This window comes from Motacilla alba, chromosome 4A, assembly GCF_015832195.1.
Source record: "Motacilla alba alba isolate MOTALB_02 chromosome 4A, Motacilla_alba_V1.0_pri, whole genome shotgun sequence".
Lineage (NCBI taxonomy): Eukaryota > Metazoa > Chordata > Aves > Passeriformes > Motacillidae > Motacilla > Motacilla alba.
In genome coordinates this window covers 15,579,535-15,594,395 of record NC_052045.1, presented here as the reverse complement: position 1 = coordinate 15,594,395, position 14,861 = coordinate 15,579,535, and the positions used below count along the sequence as shown (strand labels likewise).

Below are 14,861 nucleotides of genomic sequence, written 5' to 3'. Positions count from 1 at the left end.
AGAACCTTGGTTCAATCCCACGAGTGGAGTTGCTCCTCTCCTGGTTCACCAACTGCTGGATATGCATTATCCTCCATGGAAGACTCCCTTGACAGTGACCTTCCAGCTTTTCAGCCTTGTTTTCTTTCCCGACTGTGTTCAAAGCTGTTTACCTTGAGAGCCACTCCAGTGTTGGCTGAACCCTGGCAGGACAGCTCGTGGCAACTGGAATTGTTTTGTGGAGGTTGAATGCTGTGAAGGAGCTTTGTGTTAACTCCCACAAAACTTTGGGAGAGTGCTCTGGCATCTGAGTAATCCAGAGCTTACAGGTAAAATTCAGAAGAAGTCTAAGCTGAGATTTAAAATGTTACTGAACCTACAGCGGATAAAACGAAAAGATTTGTAACTTCCCTCCCTCCCCCCTAAGCCAATGCTTCCTCTGCAGCACAACCCTTGTCTTGGACATTTTGTCTTCTCAGAGACTGGATGATGAATTTGGAAACAATTTCATCAAGTCTTAACGTGGGAGATTGAATGGAATCTGTATCCAGCCCTCGAGGAATCTGTGTATGATTTACTGGCTATAACATTCCTGCATATTTCCTGCAAACATCATGTGCTGTGCACTTGGGGGCACAATGAGAACAGCAGAAATCTTTTGGATAAAGCATTGAAGAAGGGGCCAAAATGTGGCTGATTCCAGAATTGTTCTACTCTGTGAACCTGACTGCTCAGTGGGCAGGACCTGCACTGGGGAGCTGAGAGCCCAGCACTGCCTGAGAAGGAATCTCAGCTCAAATGGGCTCCCAGGACATCCAGAGTCCAGGGATGCTTATCCACAGCACTTCTGAGTTCCCTGGATGTGCAAGTACCAGAGCACAGGACTGAGAGTGTTTCCTGGAGTTATGTAAGCTGGAGAGAGGCAGCACCATCATTTCTGCTATATACCCAGACTTTCCTTCCCAGTCTTGCCTTTGGCCTGTCATTATGCTCAGAATAACCTGGGAATTAACTGCTCATCTCATGGATGGAGAATTCCACTTGCTCTCACAATCTGATCTCTCTCTCTCTCTTTGGTTTCATCACAGATCAGATCAACTGCAAGATGCTGGTGAGAGCAAATACAGGGAAGGCAAAGTATACAGTGATAGGACAAGGAGTACTGGGACAAACTGAAAGAGGGAACATTTAGGTTAAATATTAGGATGAAATCTTTTACTGGGGGGTGCTGAGGCCCTGGCACAGGGTGCCCAGGGAGGTTGTGGATGCCCCGACCCTAGCAGTGTTCCAAACCAGGCTGGATAAAGCCTTGAGCAGCCTGGTTTAGCAGGAGGTGTCCTGTCCATGGCAGGAAGGGTTGGGACTAGATCATCTTGAAGATCCATTCCAACCCCTGAACATTCCATGAGTCTGTGATTCATTTTTGACTGCAGGATCTTTTGGTAATTTATAGTTTGGCCAGTGCTGGTCTCCTACCAGCTGGAGGCAGCTCAGATCATGAAAGCAAGGAACTCTCCCTTTCCCACTTCCACTCAGCACTGTCTTTATCAGGACTATGGGATAGGTCTGGTAACTTGGATTTGGAATGCTGAGACAGCTTGGGAGAAATGTAGGCTGGAACATATGGTGTGAGGCCTACACATGATGTTTTCCTTAGGGGAAATCTCCTTCAAAATGCTCAAAGATGTGGCATGCATTGGATATGGGAGCCCTCTTTTGATCTTGGTTTTATTTTAGTGGGATAATGAGATGCTGATGTTACTACCAGGCACTGCTTGTTTACATAATTATCTCTGATTGCTTTTGGAACAGTGCACATTGAAATTCCAGGAGACACTGACATTCTGTACCATTAGTGATCTCAGGATGTGTTAAACACTGCTGGCACTACCTGACACGAGGTGTGCTGACCCCATTGGAATAATTTAAAGCTCATTGCAAACTCAGCCCCAGATGGAAATTAATATTCCCTCAAGTCCTGATTTCCCTGCATATCACCAAAGCAGATCCAGGCTACCAGCCTTTCTGCAGGCAGCCTATTGTCCTTCACCATACAAACTGCACTCTGCATTTTCCTAATCAGTATTTTTCCCTTTTTTAGAGGGTGCTCAGCCTGTGGGACCCAGTGAGAGCAGCAGCTGTAAATGGGAGCCAAAACACACCCTGTGGCAACGACAAATAACTTCCATCTCATGGCTCTCAATGATCTGTAAAACTTTTATATGACAGAATTCAATCAGTGACACAAATCCTTAATTAAATATTTATCATTTGAGCTGCAGATGTGAGCAGTGCCAAACCACAGGCATGCCTGGATGAGCTGGATGAAAAACCCTCTCAGAGAAAATGACTGGTTTTGAGCCTGTGCCACCAAGTGAAAAAGCAGTTTGTGATCTACGTCACAGCCAGGGCAGAGGCTGCTGCACGGGTGGCAGCCCCTGGAGCCATTTGGGAGGTTCCAAATTCAGAAGGGGACGGTGCCAAGAAAGGGGCTAAAAGAACCCAGATAAAATGTTATTTTTAAAATAGATTAAAATAGAGGTGAATTTCACTGATTGGATTTTAATTTGTATTAGTGTTCAGTATTAAAGGCCATCTGTTAAATTCTGTCAGGACCTTTGGGAGTGATACAAAGTTTGTTTTTGCAGTGCCCCCTGGATTCATCAGCATTCCATCCCTTTGGTTCCCAGTGGAGGGCCTGTCCCCTGAGTGTGTGTCTGGATGCTGATGCTAAAGCATCTTCCTGAACAATCTGATTAAACCAAGGCATTCCTGGAGCTTTGCCTTTCTGTGCTGTTTCTACACCTGCAGTAGGTGATGCTGTTACAGAGCCATGGAGGGCTCACCCCAAAATAACAACACCCTAAAAACCAGGGCTGAGCCCCAGGGAAAGCAGCAGCTGCCACTTGTTTCAACCACTCAAGTGTGAACTTTCTGCTTGGTGTGCAGATGTGGAGCAGGGAAAAGTCCAAATCAAAGACTTGGACTGAGAGCAGGTTATGATTTTGCAGCCAGCCCTAAGTAAAGATTAGGACAGAAACAGCTCCAGACTTTGCATTTTCACTTGGCATTTTGAGCCTAATCATTAATTTCAACTGATCCACGAACCAAAGATAGAAGGAGATTAGAGTTTGCTTTAAAATCCAGCAGCTTAAGTTGACAATGCTTCTTGTTTTCTTTTGTCTGCAAATGCTGATTAAAAAGCCAGAGCTGACATTCCTAAATTCCCTCAGGAAAACAAATCTTGCCCCTCTGCAAGGAGAATCTGAGAGCAGCACAGTCCAAGTGTCTGTAGGGCTGCTTGTGCTGGTCTCACAGCTTTATCTGCTGGACAGTAACCAGAGCTCAGAGAGGCTGAGATTTCTCACAGCATCCTGGGATGACATCTCGAGTACATAAAGAACATCATTATTATTCTTTTAGAAGTGTTGTGGCTTGCAAATGATGCAGCCACAAAAGCCCACGTTCTACCCTCGGTCTGCTGCCAAAAGGGTTTTGGCTGAGCCCAGCACTGCTCCTTGCAGCAACCCAACAGCAGCTGCTGCCAGGGGATTTTTCTTACCTAGAAAATCTTAGATTTTGTGGGGTGGATGATCATGTGGGCTCGTGTTGCATGGGCTGCCAGCAGCAGCCACTGTGCCCACAGCAGGGTGACCCTGCAGCTGTGGGGCTCCCTGAAGCAGGTGTGGTTTGATAGGAAACTTCTTCATTGTTCTCCAAGCAATCTCCCACTCCTCCCAGCAGCAGAGGCTTGCATTTTATCTCTGGGCTCTGTTGCTTTCAGTGGGTACAAATGTTAGGTCCAGGATTTTGGATTTTTGATCCCTCTCCCCAGTGCTTTCATGTCCTTTGTCAGGTGGATTTCTCATTGAAATTGGCTTTATTTTACACCTGGTTTGCACTGTGCACTTGTCCTCAGTGAAACAGAAGCACTGCCCCACATGATCACCTTTTGTTAAAAGCTTTTCTTAGCTAAGCAGCCATAAATTAGGGGAGGGAAAAAGGGTTTGAAACCATTCTTACCTAGAGAAAATATTTCCCACAGCAGCACTCCGAAAGACCACACGTCACTCTGTGTGGTGTAAATTTTGTCAAAAATAGCTTCTGGAGCCATCCACTTGAGTGGAAGCCGTGCCTAAAAGCCAGAGACACAACAGGTTGCCAGATCTGCTGTTACTGATGTGCCCAAGCCCAGCGTGAGGGTAACCTCTGAAGCTTCTTGCACTCACATCTCCCTTCCGGACGTAGTCGGGGTCTTTGTAAATATCCCTGGCGAGGCCGAAGTCACAGATCTTGACCACGTTGTTCTCGGACAGGAGGATGTTCCTGGCTGCCAAATCCCGATGGATGCACTGCCAGGGAAGGACACAGGGTCACAGGGGGCTGGGCAAGGAGCCCCTGCTCCAGCTGGAGGCAGGAGAGCTTCTTTGGGAATGGGGAAAGAAATGAACTGCGCTGGGAGCAGTTCACAGAATGAGTGGGAATCTGCTCCAAATACACTGGGATATGCAAAAGAGGGAATAACTCAGGGGACAAACCAACACCAGAGTCAGTTTTCTGATTTTTCTGTCTGAAATAACTTTGCAATTACAACAAGGAAGGGAGTCTTATTTTCTCATTAGCTGGGAAATTTCAGAGAGGCCAAAAAGCAGCTGCAGCTACATTTGCCTGTGCAGGTCCAGGAGGGTGTGAGGTGGGATAACCCTGCTCAGGATATCTGGGGGATGCCCTGGTTTGGGAAATGGATTTGCAAAGAATTCTCAAAACCTGACAGAAAGCTCACACAGTCTTGTACATCTGTATGCAAACTCTGAGATAAGGTGTGCTGAACTTAGGAAGGCCATGGAATACAGATGACATTGTTGAGAGAGAGATTGAACTAGAAACAAATCTCAACAAGTTTCAAAATATGGCCTTGCAAAAAGATCAGATATTTTAGAGAATTAGAACTGTGAAAGATGCATTGTAGCAGGATCACGTGGGGTAAAAATATAGATGATTGGTGCTAGAAGTAATAGCAGCATTGTGTGGCAAAAGCTAATAGGCTGGAAAACATTTCTAAGGTATTGTAAACAGAAAATAGGGGGGCTTCTGATGGAATGGCATTGAGTTTTACATCTCTTGTGTCTCACTATTCATTGAGACTGATAATGGAATAAAACCTTTTAAAATGCCTCTCTGTTGCCCCATCTCTGTAAAAGCTGGGAAAACCAACACCCTGGTGCTGTGTGTGAGTGAGGCTCAGTTGTGTGCACACTTTGGCCTGTGGATTACATTGCATTCACCTGTAAAGCTGTTCCACAGGCTACAAACTGCTTCCTGTTTATCCAAGCAGAGCTGACTTTGCTGACAGTCCCCAACACCTCTGACAAACTAAAGGAATAACTGGATACTCCCTCCTCATTTTTCAGTAGTGGTGTTGTTCACCACACCAAAAAGAGCTTTCTCTACCAGCCTTTCTGTGTTTATTTATGAGGCAGTTCCACAAACTGTCTCACAATTTCTGAGAACTTCACTCCTATCTAAACCCTCCTACTGCAGATGCCAGACCCTACAGCCAAGAACACGATCAACGTTCTTCCACAACCACTTCAGTGCTAATTACTGCTTAACCACCAGAGCTAACACGATCTCCAACACTCTAACAGAAGAGCAAAAAGCAGATTTCTCAGGCTCAGAAGTGTGTTTGGGTTTCTTCTCATCAGATACTCTGCAAGAAGTCTGAATGAGCTCACTTTTCGGGAGGCGAGGAACTCCATGCCTTTTGCCACCTGGAAGCTGTAGCAAATCAGGTCCTCCAGAGTCAAGGGCCTCTTGTACAGATCCTCAGCATCTAGGAGAGATCAGAGACGTGGCAAAACTCTGCAGCAACAGCTCCAGAGCTGGGTGGCACTGCTGTCACTTGTGTGCCGATGGCCCCAGCCCTGCACACAGTGCCGGGTGTGAGATCTCTGCAGGGTTACAGCTCTGGGTGAGCAACCACTGACCCAGAGGCAGGAGATCAGATGATTAACAAAGTTCCCTCATCAATTAGTCACTCATTTAGCTATGGGGAAACAACACCTCAGGCTGGGAGTGAGGGAAACTTTATAGGCAAGAGCCCAGGGACAGAGTGACCTCACAAGTCTGGTGAAACATTCCTATTTCTCCTCTCACACATCAGTAACAGCTTTTGTACACAATACAGAGCTCTCTTCTTGTGAGAAAGTTGGAGTAGGGAACAGGCAAGAGGGAGAATTTGGGATTTCAGGAACAAGCCAAGACATGTAAGGGCTTGTGAAGTGTGTGACAGTGTGTGTGGCACTAGCCAAGTGACAGAAGCCTTTCCAATGAAAGATTTGGGATAAGGTAGGGTTCTTTTACCTTCTTCATCATCTTCTGAGTCACTGTAACTCTTATCTTCAATGAATCCTGAGCTGGCAGAGCTGCCTGTGCTGGCCACACTCTCAAGGCGCCTCTTGATCAGTTCAGTCAAATCACTGTTGGACTCATCCAGACTCTTCTCTGCTTGGTCAGAGTTTTCCTGGGACTAGAAGTGGCATAAACCAAAATTTTATCTCTGTATGATGCAATGCTTGAGCATTCAAAATATGCGACAATGTTATAAGGAGAAAGGGTCCTCTGAAGATGAGCATGTTTGAACATTATGTTTCCTGAAATGGGAATAAACGGGAAACCAGGTTTTATTAGTTCTAACTATAAATTAATAAGGCCTGGTTTCCTACTTACTCCTGCTTATAATTCCCCTTTCACTGATAGCAATATTCCACATCAGAGTTAGCTGAAAGCTGGCTGGGTAAGACTGAGAGGTGAGCAGAAAGAGGCTGTAAATTCTCTTGCTGTCTTAGGATGGTAAAAATCCCCTCAAGGTGAGCGCATCGCGGGCACTGTGCTGGGGAGTGAGGCACAACCAGCCCTCAACTCATGGCAACAATGGTGAGAAAGAAATTCTGAGGGAGTGCACCAGGAAAAGCTCCTTCCCTCTCACCAAGTCCCTCACGTACTTTGCTGCCTGTACACAATAGCTTTAACAATCACTATAATACTGCAGTCATCTGGGAAAACAGTCTTGGTGAGGCTGCAGTTTGTGGCAGGGCTGGGGTCACAGAGCCTGCTCCACACTGGGTGTTCATGAGGAGGAGTCAGTCCCATCCCTCCCCAGGCCTGATTTCTGCTCCTGTGCCCTGCTCCCATTCCCAGCACAGATGTTTGTGTGCATGCAGAGCTGTTTGGGAACCAAACCATTGGTTGGTTTTCATGTAGAATATCCATGACCCAGGCTGTTGTAACAGCACAGACTTCAGGGCTGGCACAGGGGAAGGGACAGAGGATGGAATGAGCAGATGGGGGAAGGATGAACTGCTTTCACCAAGGGCCTAGAAACAAAAATCCCCAAAACAGATTTGTGTTTTGGGAGGGTTCACTTTCTCCTAGTTCAGTTAATGCCAGTTTTTCACTACTGTTTTGTTGCCTACCTTGTGCTGGGAAGTATCTCACAAGTAATTCCCTCTCTTTCAAGTGCTCGGGAGTGTTTGGGTGCTTGCTTCCTAACTAATTCTTTAGGAGATGTTAGAAGAGGAGAGCAGTGAGATCCTGCAGGGGAAAAAAATCCCTCTTCTTGCTTGTACAAATTGAAATGGGGAGAGAAAATAAAATGCCCACAGAAACACCCAATTGCCTTGGTGCCAGTGCAGAGCAAATCCAGCTTTTGTCAGTGGTTGTTGACTCCCTGCCTCGTGACAGTGAGAAGTCTCATTTTCTTACCTTGTATGCAATGAAATCTCCTCGTTTCCCTCTGAGATAGTTGGACAGATTTCCATATTTGCAATATTCCACTATGACCATTAAAGGACCTAAAAAAGACAGTGAAAGTCAAATGAGTTTTGAAGCATTGCAAAGCACATAATTCTAATTTATCCTACCAAATCCTCTTCAAAATAAATGGCATTTCTATTATACAGATGAGGAAATGAGGCAACACAGGAGTGACACAACCAGTAGGGATGGGAGAGAAGGGAACACATTCTTAATTTTCCCCACTGGATGGTGACAGTTGGTATTTATTCCTAATTTATAAACAAGGAAAATTCAGGATGATCAACACAATCCCAGATGCTGTTAAGGTTGGTTTGCTCTGCACATGGAGCAGTTTTCATTTTCTCTGCTGGCTTCACAATTGTTTGTTTTGGGTGGAGCTGATGGCACCAGAGGAAATCAAAGTATGCAGGGCCATAGACAGATCTAAATGAAAAGCTGCAGAAATACTCAGTCTGAAGTTTCTGAAAGCCTGAAAGCCTGGGAAGTGCTCTCACTTTCTTCTTATCCCTCTACAAACCACAGTAGAGTCACTGCTGCTTTTACACAAAAATGCAGCTTTTTAAGAGCTGCTTGAAATGCTTTTATATTGCAGTGGGAGATGTTAGGGAGGGGAAAAGCTGCATTCTGGACCTTTATTTTTTGTAATCATCAAATGTAAGACAGGGTGAATCCATGGGACTAGGATGTGGATAAACATGGAATATTATCAACCCCAAACACCGAGACTTTCATGTCCAGAACCTTTTTCTCTGGAGAAGGTCCGTGGTTCAGACTGAGGAGTTTGCACTTCAAAGGGGAAGTGCTGAGAGCTGCACTTGGCCTTGGGGAAGGAGCTCAGCAGGTTCCTGCTGGAATTCCTGCATCCTCCTGGGCAGGAGCAGGGCAGGAGCAGGGCTGCAGTCGCTCCTGGCCCAGCATTGCCTGGGAGAGCACCAGGAGGGAGCAGTGACCCCGGGACAGTGTGGGACAGGCAGAGGAGCAGCCTTTGGGAGCACAGAAAGGGAGATGCTGAATTCCTGCTGATGCCTTGTGGAGGCTGCCCTAGAACAGAGGCTGGACAGAGCTAAAGAATAAAGGAGGGATTTATTAAAAGGATCTCCTCAATGGATGCACCTTGGGGAGCACAAGAGCCCAGCCAGGGCTGCACCCAAGAGGAACCAAAATGGTCCCAAAATGCACGAGCGCTCCCGGGGTCTCTCCCTTGGATCAGTTCTGCTCCATTTGCACCTTGCAGTTCAGTGTCCAATCCCAGCTTTAGCCCAGGCACTCCCATCCTGCTTGTTTTTCTCTCCTCAGCCCACGCTGTTTGTGCTCTTGGGCTGAGATTTGGATCATTTGTCCTTGGTGCCCAGCTAGAGCAGGAATTGTTTTGTCTCCCTGCTCTATGCAGAGACCTCACCGTCCCCTGATATGAAGCCCAGACCCACACACTAAAGCAGCACAGAACCTGAAAAACCTGAAAAAAGCTAAAACCTGAGGCATCACTGCAGGCAGAACTGAGCCTGTGGTGTTCCCTGTGGATTCCTGCAGGTTCTGCACTCACCCAGCCCTAGGGCTCCTCGAGTGCACACCTTGGGGCTCTCCAGGACCCCCAGTCCCTCTGCTGCAGCTGAAACAAGCCTGAAAACCTTGCAGTGGCTGCAAAAACACCAACCCCAAATCCCCAAATCTCAGTGATTCCAGTGCTGACCCCAGAGCTCTGCTCAGTGCTGGCATCTGGCCCTGCTCAAGAGATTTGGCTCTGAAGAACCCAAAATCCAATGTCCCTCATGGATGCCCCGAGGAAATGCAGATTCCAGAACAGCTTTAAAGCTCTGCTTGGTGATTTATTCATGGTTTTGAAATGCTTCCTAGACATAGCCTCCCCATATTTTGTTCCCTCATTGTAAAGCACACACTGCATTAGTTCTGACTGCTGAACATCAGACACTCTGCCAAAGTGTTAAATTCTGTTATTTGATACCTTGTTAAAATAATGTATGTGCATACTTAACACCAGTCTCCAGCAGGAATACACGGTTACATAAAGCCTAACAGGGGAGGGAGACACTGGAATTTCACAGGAGCTCGGATCTGTGTCTGCCTCTGGAGCTCCAGGCTGTTTTTCTTTAGTCTGCACTTGCACTGTTCAGAGGAGAACAAAGCAGTGCCTGCCTTGAGGCTGCTCCGTGCCTGTCAGGTCCTGCTGCACCCCTCTGCCCCAGACTCTGTCCCCCAAAGGTTTCCCCAGGCACCTGGCAGGGAGGAGGGAGGGTCACCTCCCACCCAGGATGGGGCAGGATGGAGAATGGGAAATCGAGGAACTCCTGGGAGAAAAAGTTTCTCAGAAACAGGACAGTCAGAGCCTTGGATCAGTCCTGAGGTGTGTCTTGAACATGCAGAACTCTGGGGCTGCTTTGGTTAAGAACCACTGACCCCTGGTCCTGCTGCTGGTTTGAGGCTCCTGCTTGTGCTGAGCCCCCTCAGGGACTTGTGAGCACAGGAGAGTCCCCAGCATTCCCAGTGTCCCATGCCCTCTGCTCACAGGCCCCAGCAAAGGCTCCTACTGCTGCATCTGAGCCCTAAATCCCTCAGCTGGAGCTGCTGGCCCTTGCTCCCACACAACCTTTTGGGGTTTGGAGTGAATTCTCGGGAGCTCAGCAGTATCCATGGCTGCTGGCTGCTTTTTCCTGAGGAACTGGAACCACCTTGCTGGAGGAGATTTCTTCCTTGGCACCCTCCCAAATCTCCCTCACTGAAATTTTCCTTTTCCCTCATGACTGGACAGTAACTGTTGGAAACTGATGGTTTTGGGGTTTCAGATGACGAGAGATCTGTGCACCATCTCTCTTGATTTCCCCCCTTCATTTCTTTCACTCTGGGGTTTCCCTTGCCCTTGGGTCTCCTAAACCTGTTTTTTGGGGGAGGTTTTGCAGATTTTGGAGGTCAGCAGTGAGGAGCCATCCTCGGGAGCTGCTCCCCTGAAGCTGAAGCACAGTGAGAGGCACGGCTGCTTTGTCTGGCAGTATGGGAAGGGATGTTTTAGTGACAAAGGTCTGACATTTGTGGGACTTTATGATGCAGGGCCAGCCCTGCCAGCTCAGTCCCGTGCAAGTCCCTGCTCCTGCTGCACCCAGGGCTGTCCCAGGCTTCCTGTACACAGAGCAGAAACTGCTGGGTGGGAACGGGAGGCTCAGGGAGCCAAGGGCTCAGCCTGGTGCATCCTCCGGTTGAGGCAGGGAAGGAGAGGGAGAAGAAGCCTGGAAATGCCCATGGGGAGGAATTGGGCACCTCCTTGCAGTCCAGTGTTCTCCACTTCAGTGACTCCAGAGGGAAGAGAGAGGTGACACCACGGGTGGGAGAGGTTCAGGAGCCCTGAGTGGGATGAGGCCACATCCTGCAGGAGCAGCAGCAGCTCCCCTGTGAGCAGAGAGCTGGAAATGGCTGTACTTGCACTGACTGCACCACAGGCACTTCCAAACACCCAAGTGTCTGAAAAGTGTTTTCCTTTTTGCTCCCAATTTACTGAGGACTCCTCACCTCCAGCTTTGGTGCAGGCTCCCAGCAGGTTGACCACATTCAGGTGATGTCCTATATGGATGAGGATCTTCAGCTCAGACATTAGAGCCTTGCATTCATTAGTAGTTGCACATTCTGCTTAAGATAAACAGGAAAAAATCATCTTTACACAACAGGATATTTTCAACAGGACACAGCAAGATCCTGTTTATCCTTTGAAACAAAACCCACCCAGGTTCCTTGCAGTATCTTGGCTTTTCAGACTCACACAGATAATAATTCATCCGTTTCATTGTCTGCTGACCTTTATGAAGTGGGATAACACTTTATCTTTTGGTGACTCTTCCTTTCTCTAGTGTGGGTTATGGAGGGTTACGGTCCCTTCCCCCAAACCCGATCCCACAGAGCCTTTGCCAGGACTCAGATTTGCAAGCTTAGCAAAGCCAACTGCTGCAAGCCCCCACAGCACAGAGAGCGTGTCCCTTCCTCTCTGCTGGGCTTGCAGTTCAGCAGGACTCGGTTACAACACCTCAGAACTCTCCACTGCAGGTGAGGAGGAATCCACAGATCTGGAAGCTGTGTCCCAGAATGTCCCAGGGAACACACAGCATGACTAAAGCTCAGGCCTGTAAGATCTTATTGACCCAAGAAATTAATTTTGTAAGATCTGTGTGTGAGCCAAGAACCTGACGGGGGGGCCTGGCTGGCCAGTGACATTATTTTAAGGCAGGCACCCTCAGACCAGAAGTTTGTTCAGGTGCTGCTTTATCTTCCCAGCCTTGTCTCCAAAGTTTCTGTGATGTATTTCAACAGGAGAGGCCTTGGCCTGTTTCTTTTGCCTTTGCATCATGTAAGATTTAAATATGAAGAAACAGTTATGCAATAAATCATTTGGTGGGACAGGTGTAACCTCTTTATCTGTTTGTAGAACTCCCCACCATCTTTCTCCAAACTGTGTCATAAAGAAGGAGCGATTCCAAGATTCCTTCAGCCAGCAGTGTTTGGTGGGTCCATGGGTGGTATCACTGCTGATTTCCCCTGGCATGTGCTGGAACTCACAGCCAGCTCAGAAGTGTTTCAGATAATTCTGCACATTGAATTTTAGCCTTCAGTCCAGAGCAGAGCTGAGCATACTGCATGGGGATGGCAGAAATGCAGGCATCCCCAGAGCCTTTTAATTCCCTGGATGGATGAACTGACACTAGAGAATCTGCTTTATTCATGAAAGTGATGAATTATGGGCACGTTAGTTGGGGAGGGGCAGACCAGAGCAGGAGGCAGCTGCCTCCACAGGGGAGGGAGGTGTAAAATGATGGAGAAACTGCCAAATATTGCTGAATATGTGCTGGCAGGGCAGAGCTGACATGAGGATCAGCTGGGAAGCGCAGCGTGGAAGGGAATGAAACCTCAGAGCTGTCCAGGGCAGTATGTTTTGATGGAGATGGGAATATGTCTGGGTCAGGGACTTCTAGGGGATTTCAGGGGTCTGGAAATGGGCATGGAACAGAAGGTACAACAGCAGAAGAGAAGATGATTGGAAGGAGGAAAATAGAGAGGGGAGACCAGACCAGAAGGAGGCCCAGAGAGGTGACAAATGGGTGTTTTTGTGGTTTCAGAGAGATGGGAGTAGCAGAGCACCAGGAGAGGCAGCTGGCAGCAGAAGCCAAGTCCCATGGCAGCAGTCACTGGCTGGTGGCATGGCAGGGGTTAATGGTGTCATGCAGCAGGATGGAGCAGTGAGGGCCATGGCAGCATGGGCTGAGCCTTTGGAATCCCCCTCAGGAGCAGCCCCAAGCCCTGCCCAAGCAGGCAGCTGTGGCTGATGGTTCAAGGCTCTGTGTGCAAATCCAGCGTGCAGGAGGAACAGGCTCCAGGTTCCCTCCTTCCCTCCTTCCCTCCTTCCCTCCACCCAGCGGGAAAGCTGCCCTTCCTTTCAATAACTGCAAGCAAGATATCTCTAATTTACTCCCCTGGCACTGAGTTTTTTTCCAGCCCCTTGAACTGTTCTACATCTGGCTAGGCTGGGATGGAAGGCTCAGCTCCAATTTCGGGCTATCTCATGTAATTACACTCTGTAATCTGTTTCCCTCCTCACCCCACAGAGCTGGAAGCTGCTCTTTTCTTCCTTGAGGAATACAAGCCTCAATCAGCAGTGCAGCACGGAGCTGCTGTCATTTCCTCCCCTTCATCCATCCATCCAGGATGGTCGATCCCACATGGAAGCCCAGTCCCTGCAGGGCACAGCCAGCTGAGCACCGTGCCCCTCGCTGCCCCAGCTCCCTGAGCAGCCTGGGGAGGATCTCAGAGGGATTTTTGTACCTTTCAGCATTTTTACGGCAACTGTTTTGCAGGTTGAAGATTTATCAATGCCAAAAGCAGACGCCTCCACCACCTTCCCAAAAGCACCATGACCCAGAGTTTTACCTAGAGAAGCAAGAGTCGAGAGTGAGCCCAGCTGCACCAGCCAGGAGGGGACATGCAACCTCAGCTGTGCAGGAGAACCAGGCACAGTGCACAGACACAGGCACAGCAGCCTCAGTCGCATCCTGCAGCATATGGATATGCAGGGATTCCTATCCATATGGCCTGGATGCAACACAGCACGGGAGAGAACAGAGGAGGGGAATCACTGCACTCACTGAGGGCAGGGCTGACACCTACACGGATTGAGGGGAGGAACATTACCTGGGGCTGTCCTGGAGCCCAGGGAAGGCAGAGTTTGGATTAATTGTGGCACCCTGATCTCTCATGAACCATGGAGAGAGCCAGCAAGGCACTCAGGGAGCCACAGCCCATTAACCCTTTAGTTATTGATACTGATTTGATGGAAAAGCTGCACTAAATGGAATTTAGGATGATTTTCTTTCTTCTTTTTGTTTATTTTTCCCTTTCATTTGGATTTTCCTGCTGTGTTACCTGGTGTGCTCCGAGGGCTCTGACCCAGGGTCTGGCTTTTTGGTTCTGCCAGTTTCTGTGTCCCACCATCATCTCAAATTTTGTGATTTTTTTTGTCCTCTCCTCCTCCCATGTTTTCCAGCTGCAGCACCAAGAGCACACAAATACAGATATTTTCCCTGCACTCCTCAGTGCACACAGATGTTACAGTTTCACTGTACAAACACGGCCAGATTTTTGCATTTTCTCACTCCATCAGCCAGTGAACTGAGCTGTTCAGTGAAATGTGGCTCATTTTTCCATGAGAGCTTTTTACAGCTCAAAGCTGAGTTCTGATGGTTGATAAGGAAGTGATTATTTGATGAATTGATAGCTTTCTTCAAAAGAAAATTCACTTTCCTTTTTCTTCTAAGGGAATGAAATCACACTTTTGGCAGAGACAGTACCTGGAGGTACCTTTCCTCCCTGTCAAGAGTTTGGCTTCCTTTTTCCAAGGAAAAGGGGTGGCAGCTATTTGGACAGAGTCTCCAAATCCCTCATTTCACCCTCTATTCAGGCTGACCCTGAACTCTGTGGTCCCAGATCCAAGGGTGGCAGTACCCTGGCACTGTGACAGGCTCCTGCTGGGTTACCCAACAGCTCCAGTGCCACTGGGAAGCATTTGGGATCAT

The 14,861-nt window shown here is 48.1% G+C and overlaps 1 protein-coding gene across 2 annotated transcripts in view; it reads right to left on the bottom strand.

Annotated features, from left to right (window-relative positions):
• LOC119695216 (vascular endothelial growth factor receptor kdr-like) overlaps nucleotides 1–14,861 on the bottom strand; it is a 126,378-nt gene that overhangs the window by 18,932 nt on the left and 92,585 nt on the right. Inside the window, exons 18-24 of one of the 2 annotated variants that reach the window (XM_038123230.1) lie at nucleotides 13,615–13,719; nucleotides 11,317–11,433; nucleotides 7,744–7,832; nucleotides 6,343–6,508; nucleotides 5,715–5,812; nucleotides 4,209–4,331; nucleotides 4,003–4,114 (exon numbers count right to left, since the gene is read on the bottom strand). In XM_038123230.1, coding sequence (XP_037979158.1) covers nucleotides 4,003–4,114; nucleotides 4,209–4,331; nucleotides 5,715–5,812; nucleotides 6,343–6,508; nucleotides 7,744–7,832; nucleotides 11,317–11,433; nucleotides 13,615–13,719 — 810 coding nt within the window. The remainder of the gene's footprint in view (nucleotides 1–4,002; nucleotides 4,115–4,208; nucleotides 4,332–5,714; nucleotides 5,813–6,342; nucleotides 6,509–7,743; nucleotides 7,833–11,316; nucleotides 11,434–13,614; nucleotides 13,720–14,861) is intronic. The other variant, XM_038123231.1, reaches the window with a different exon arrangement.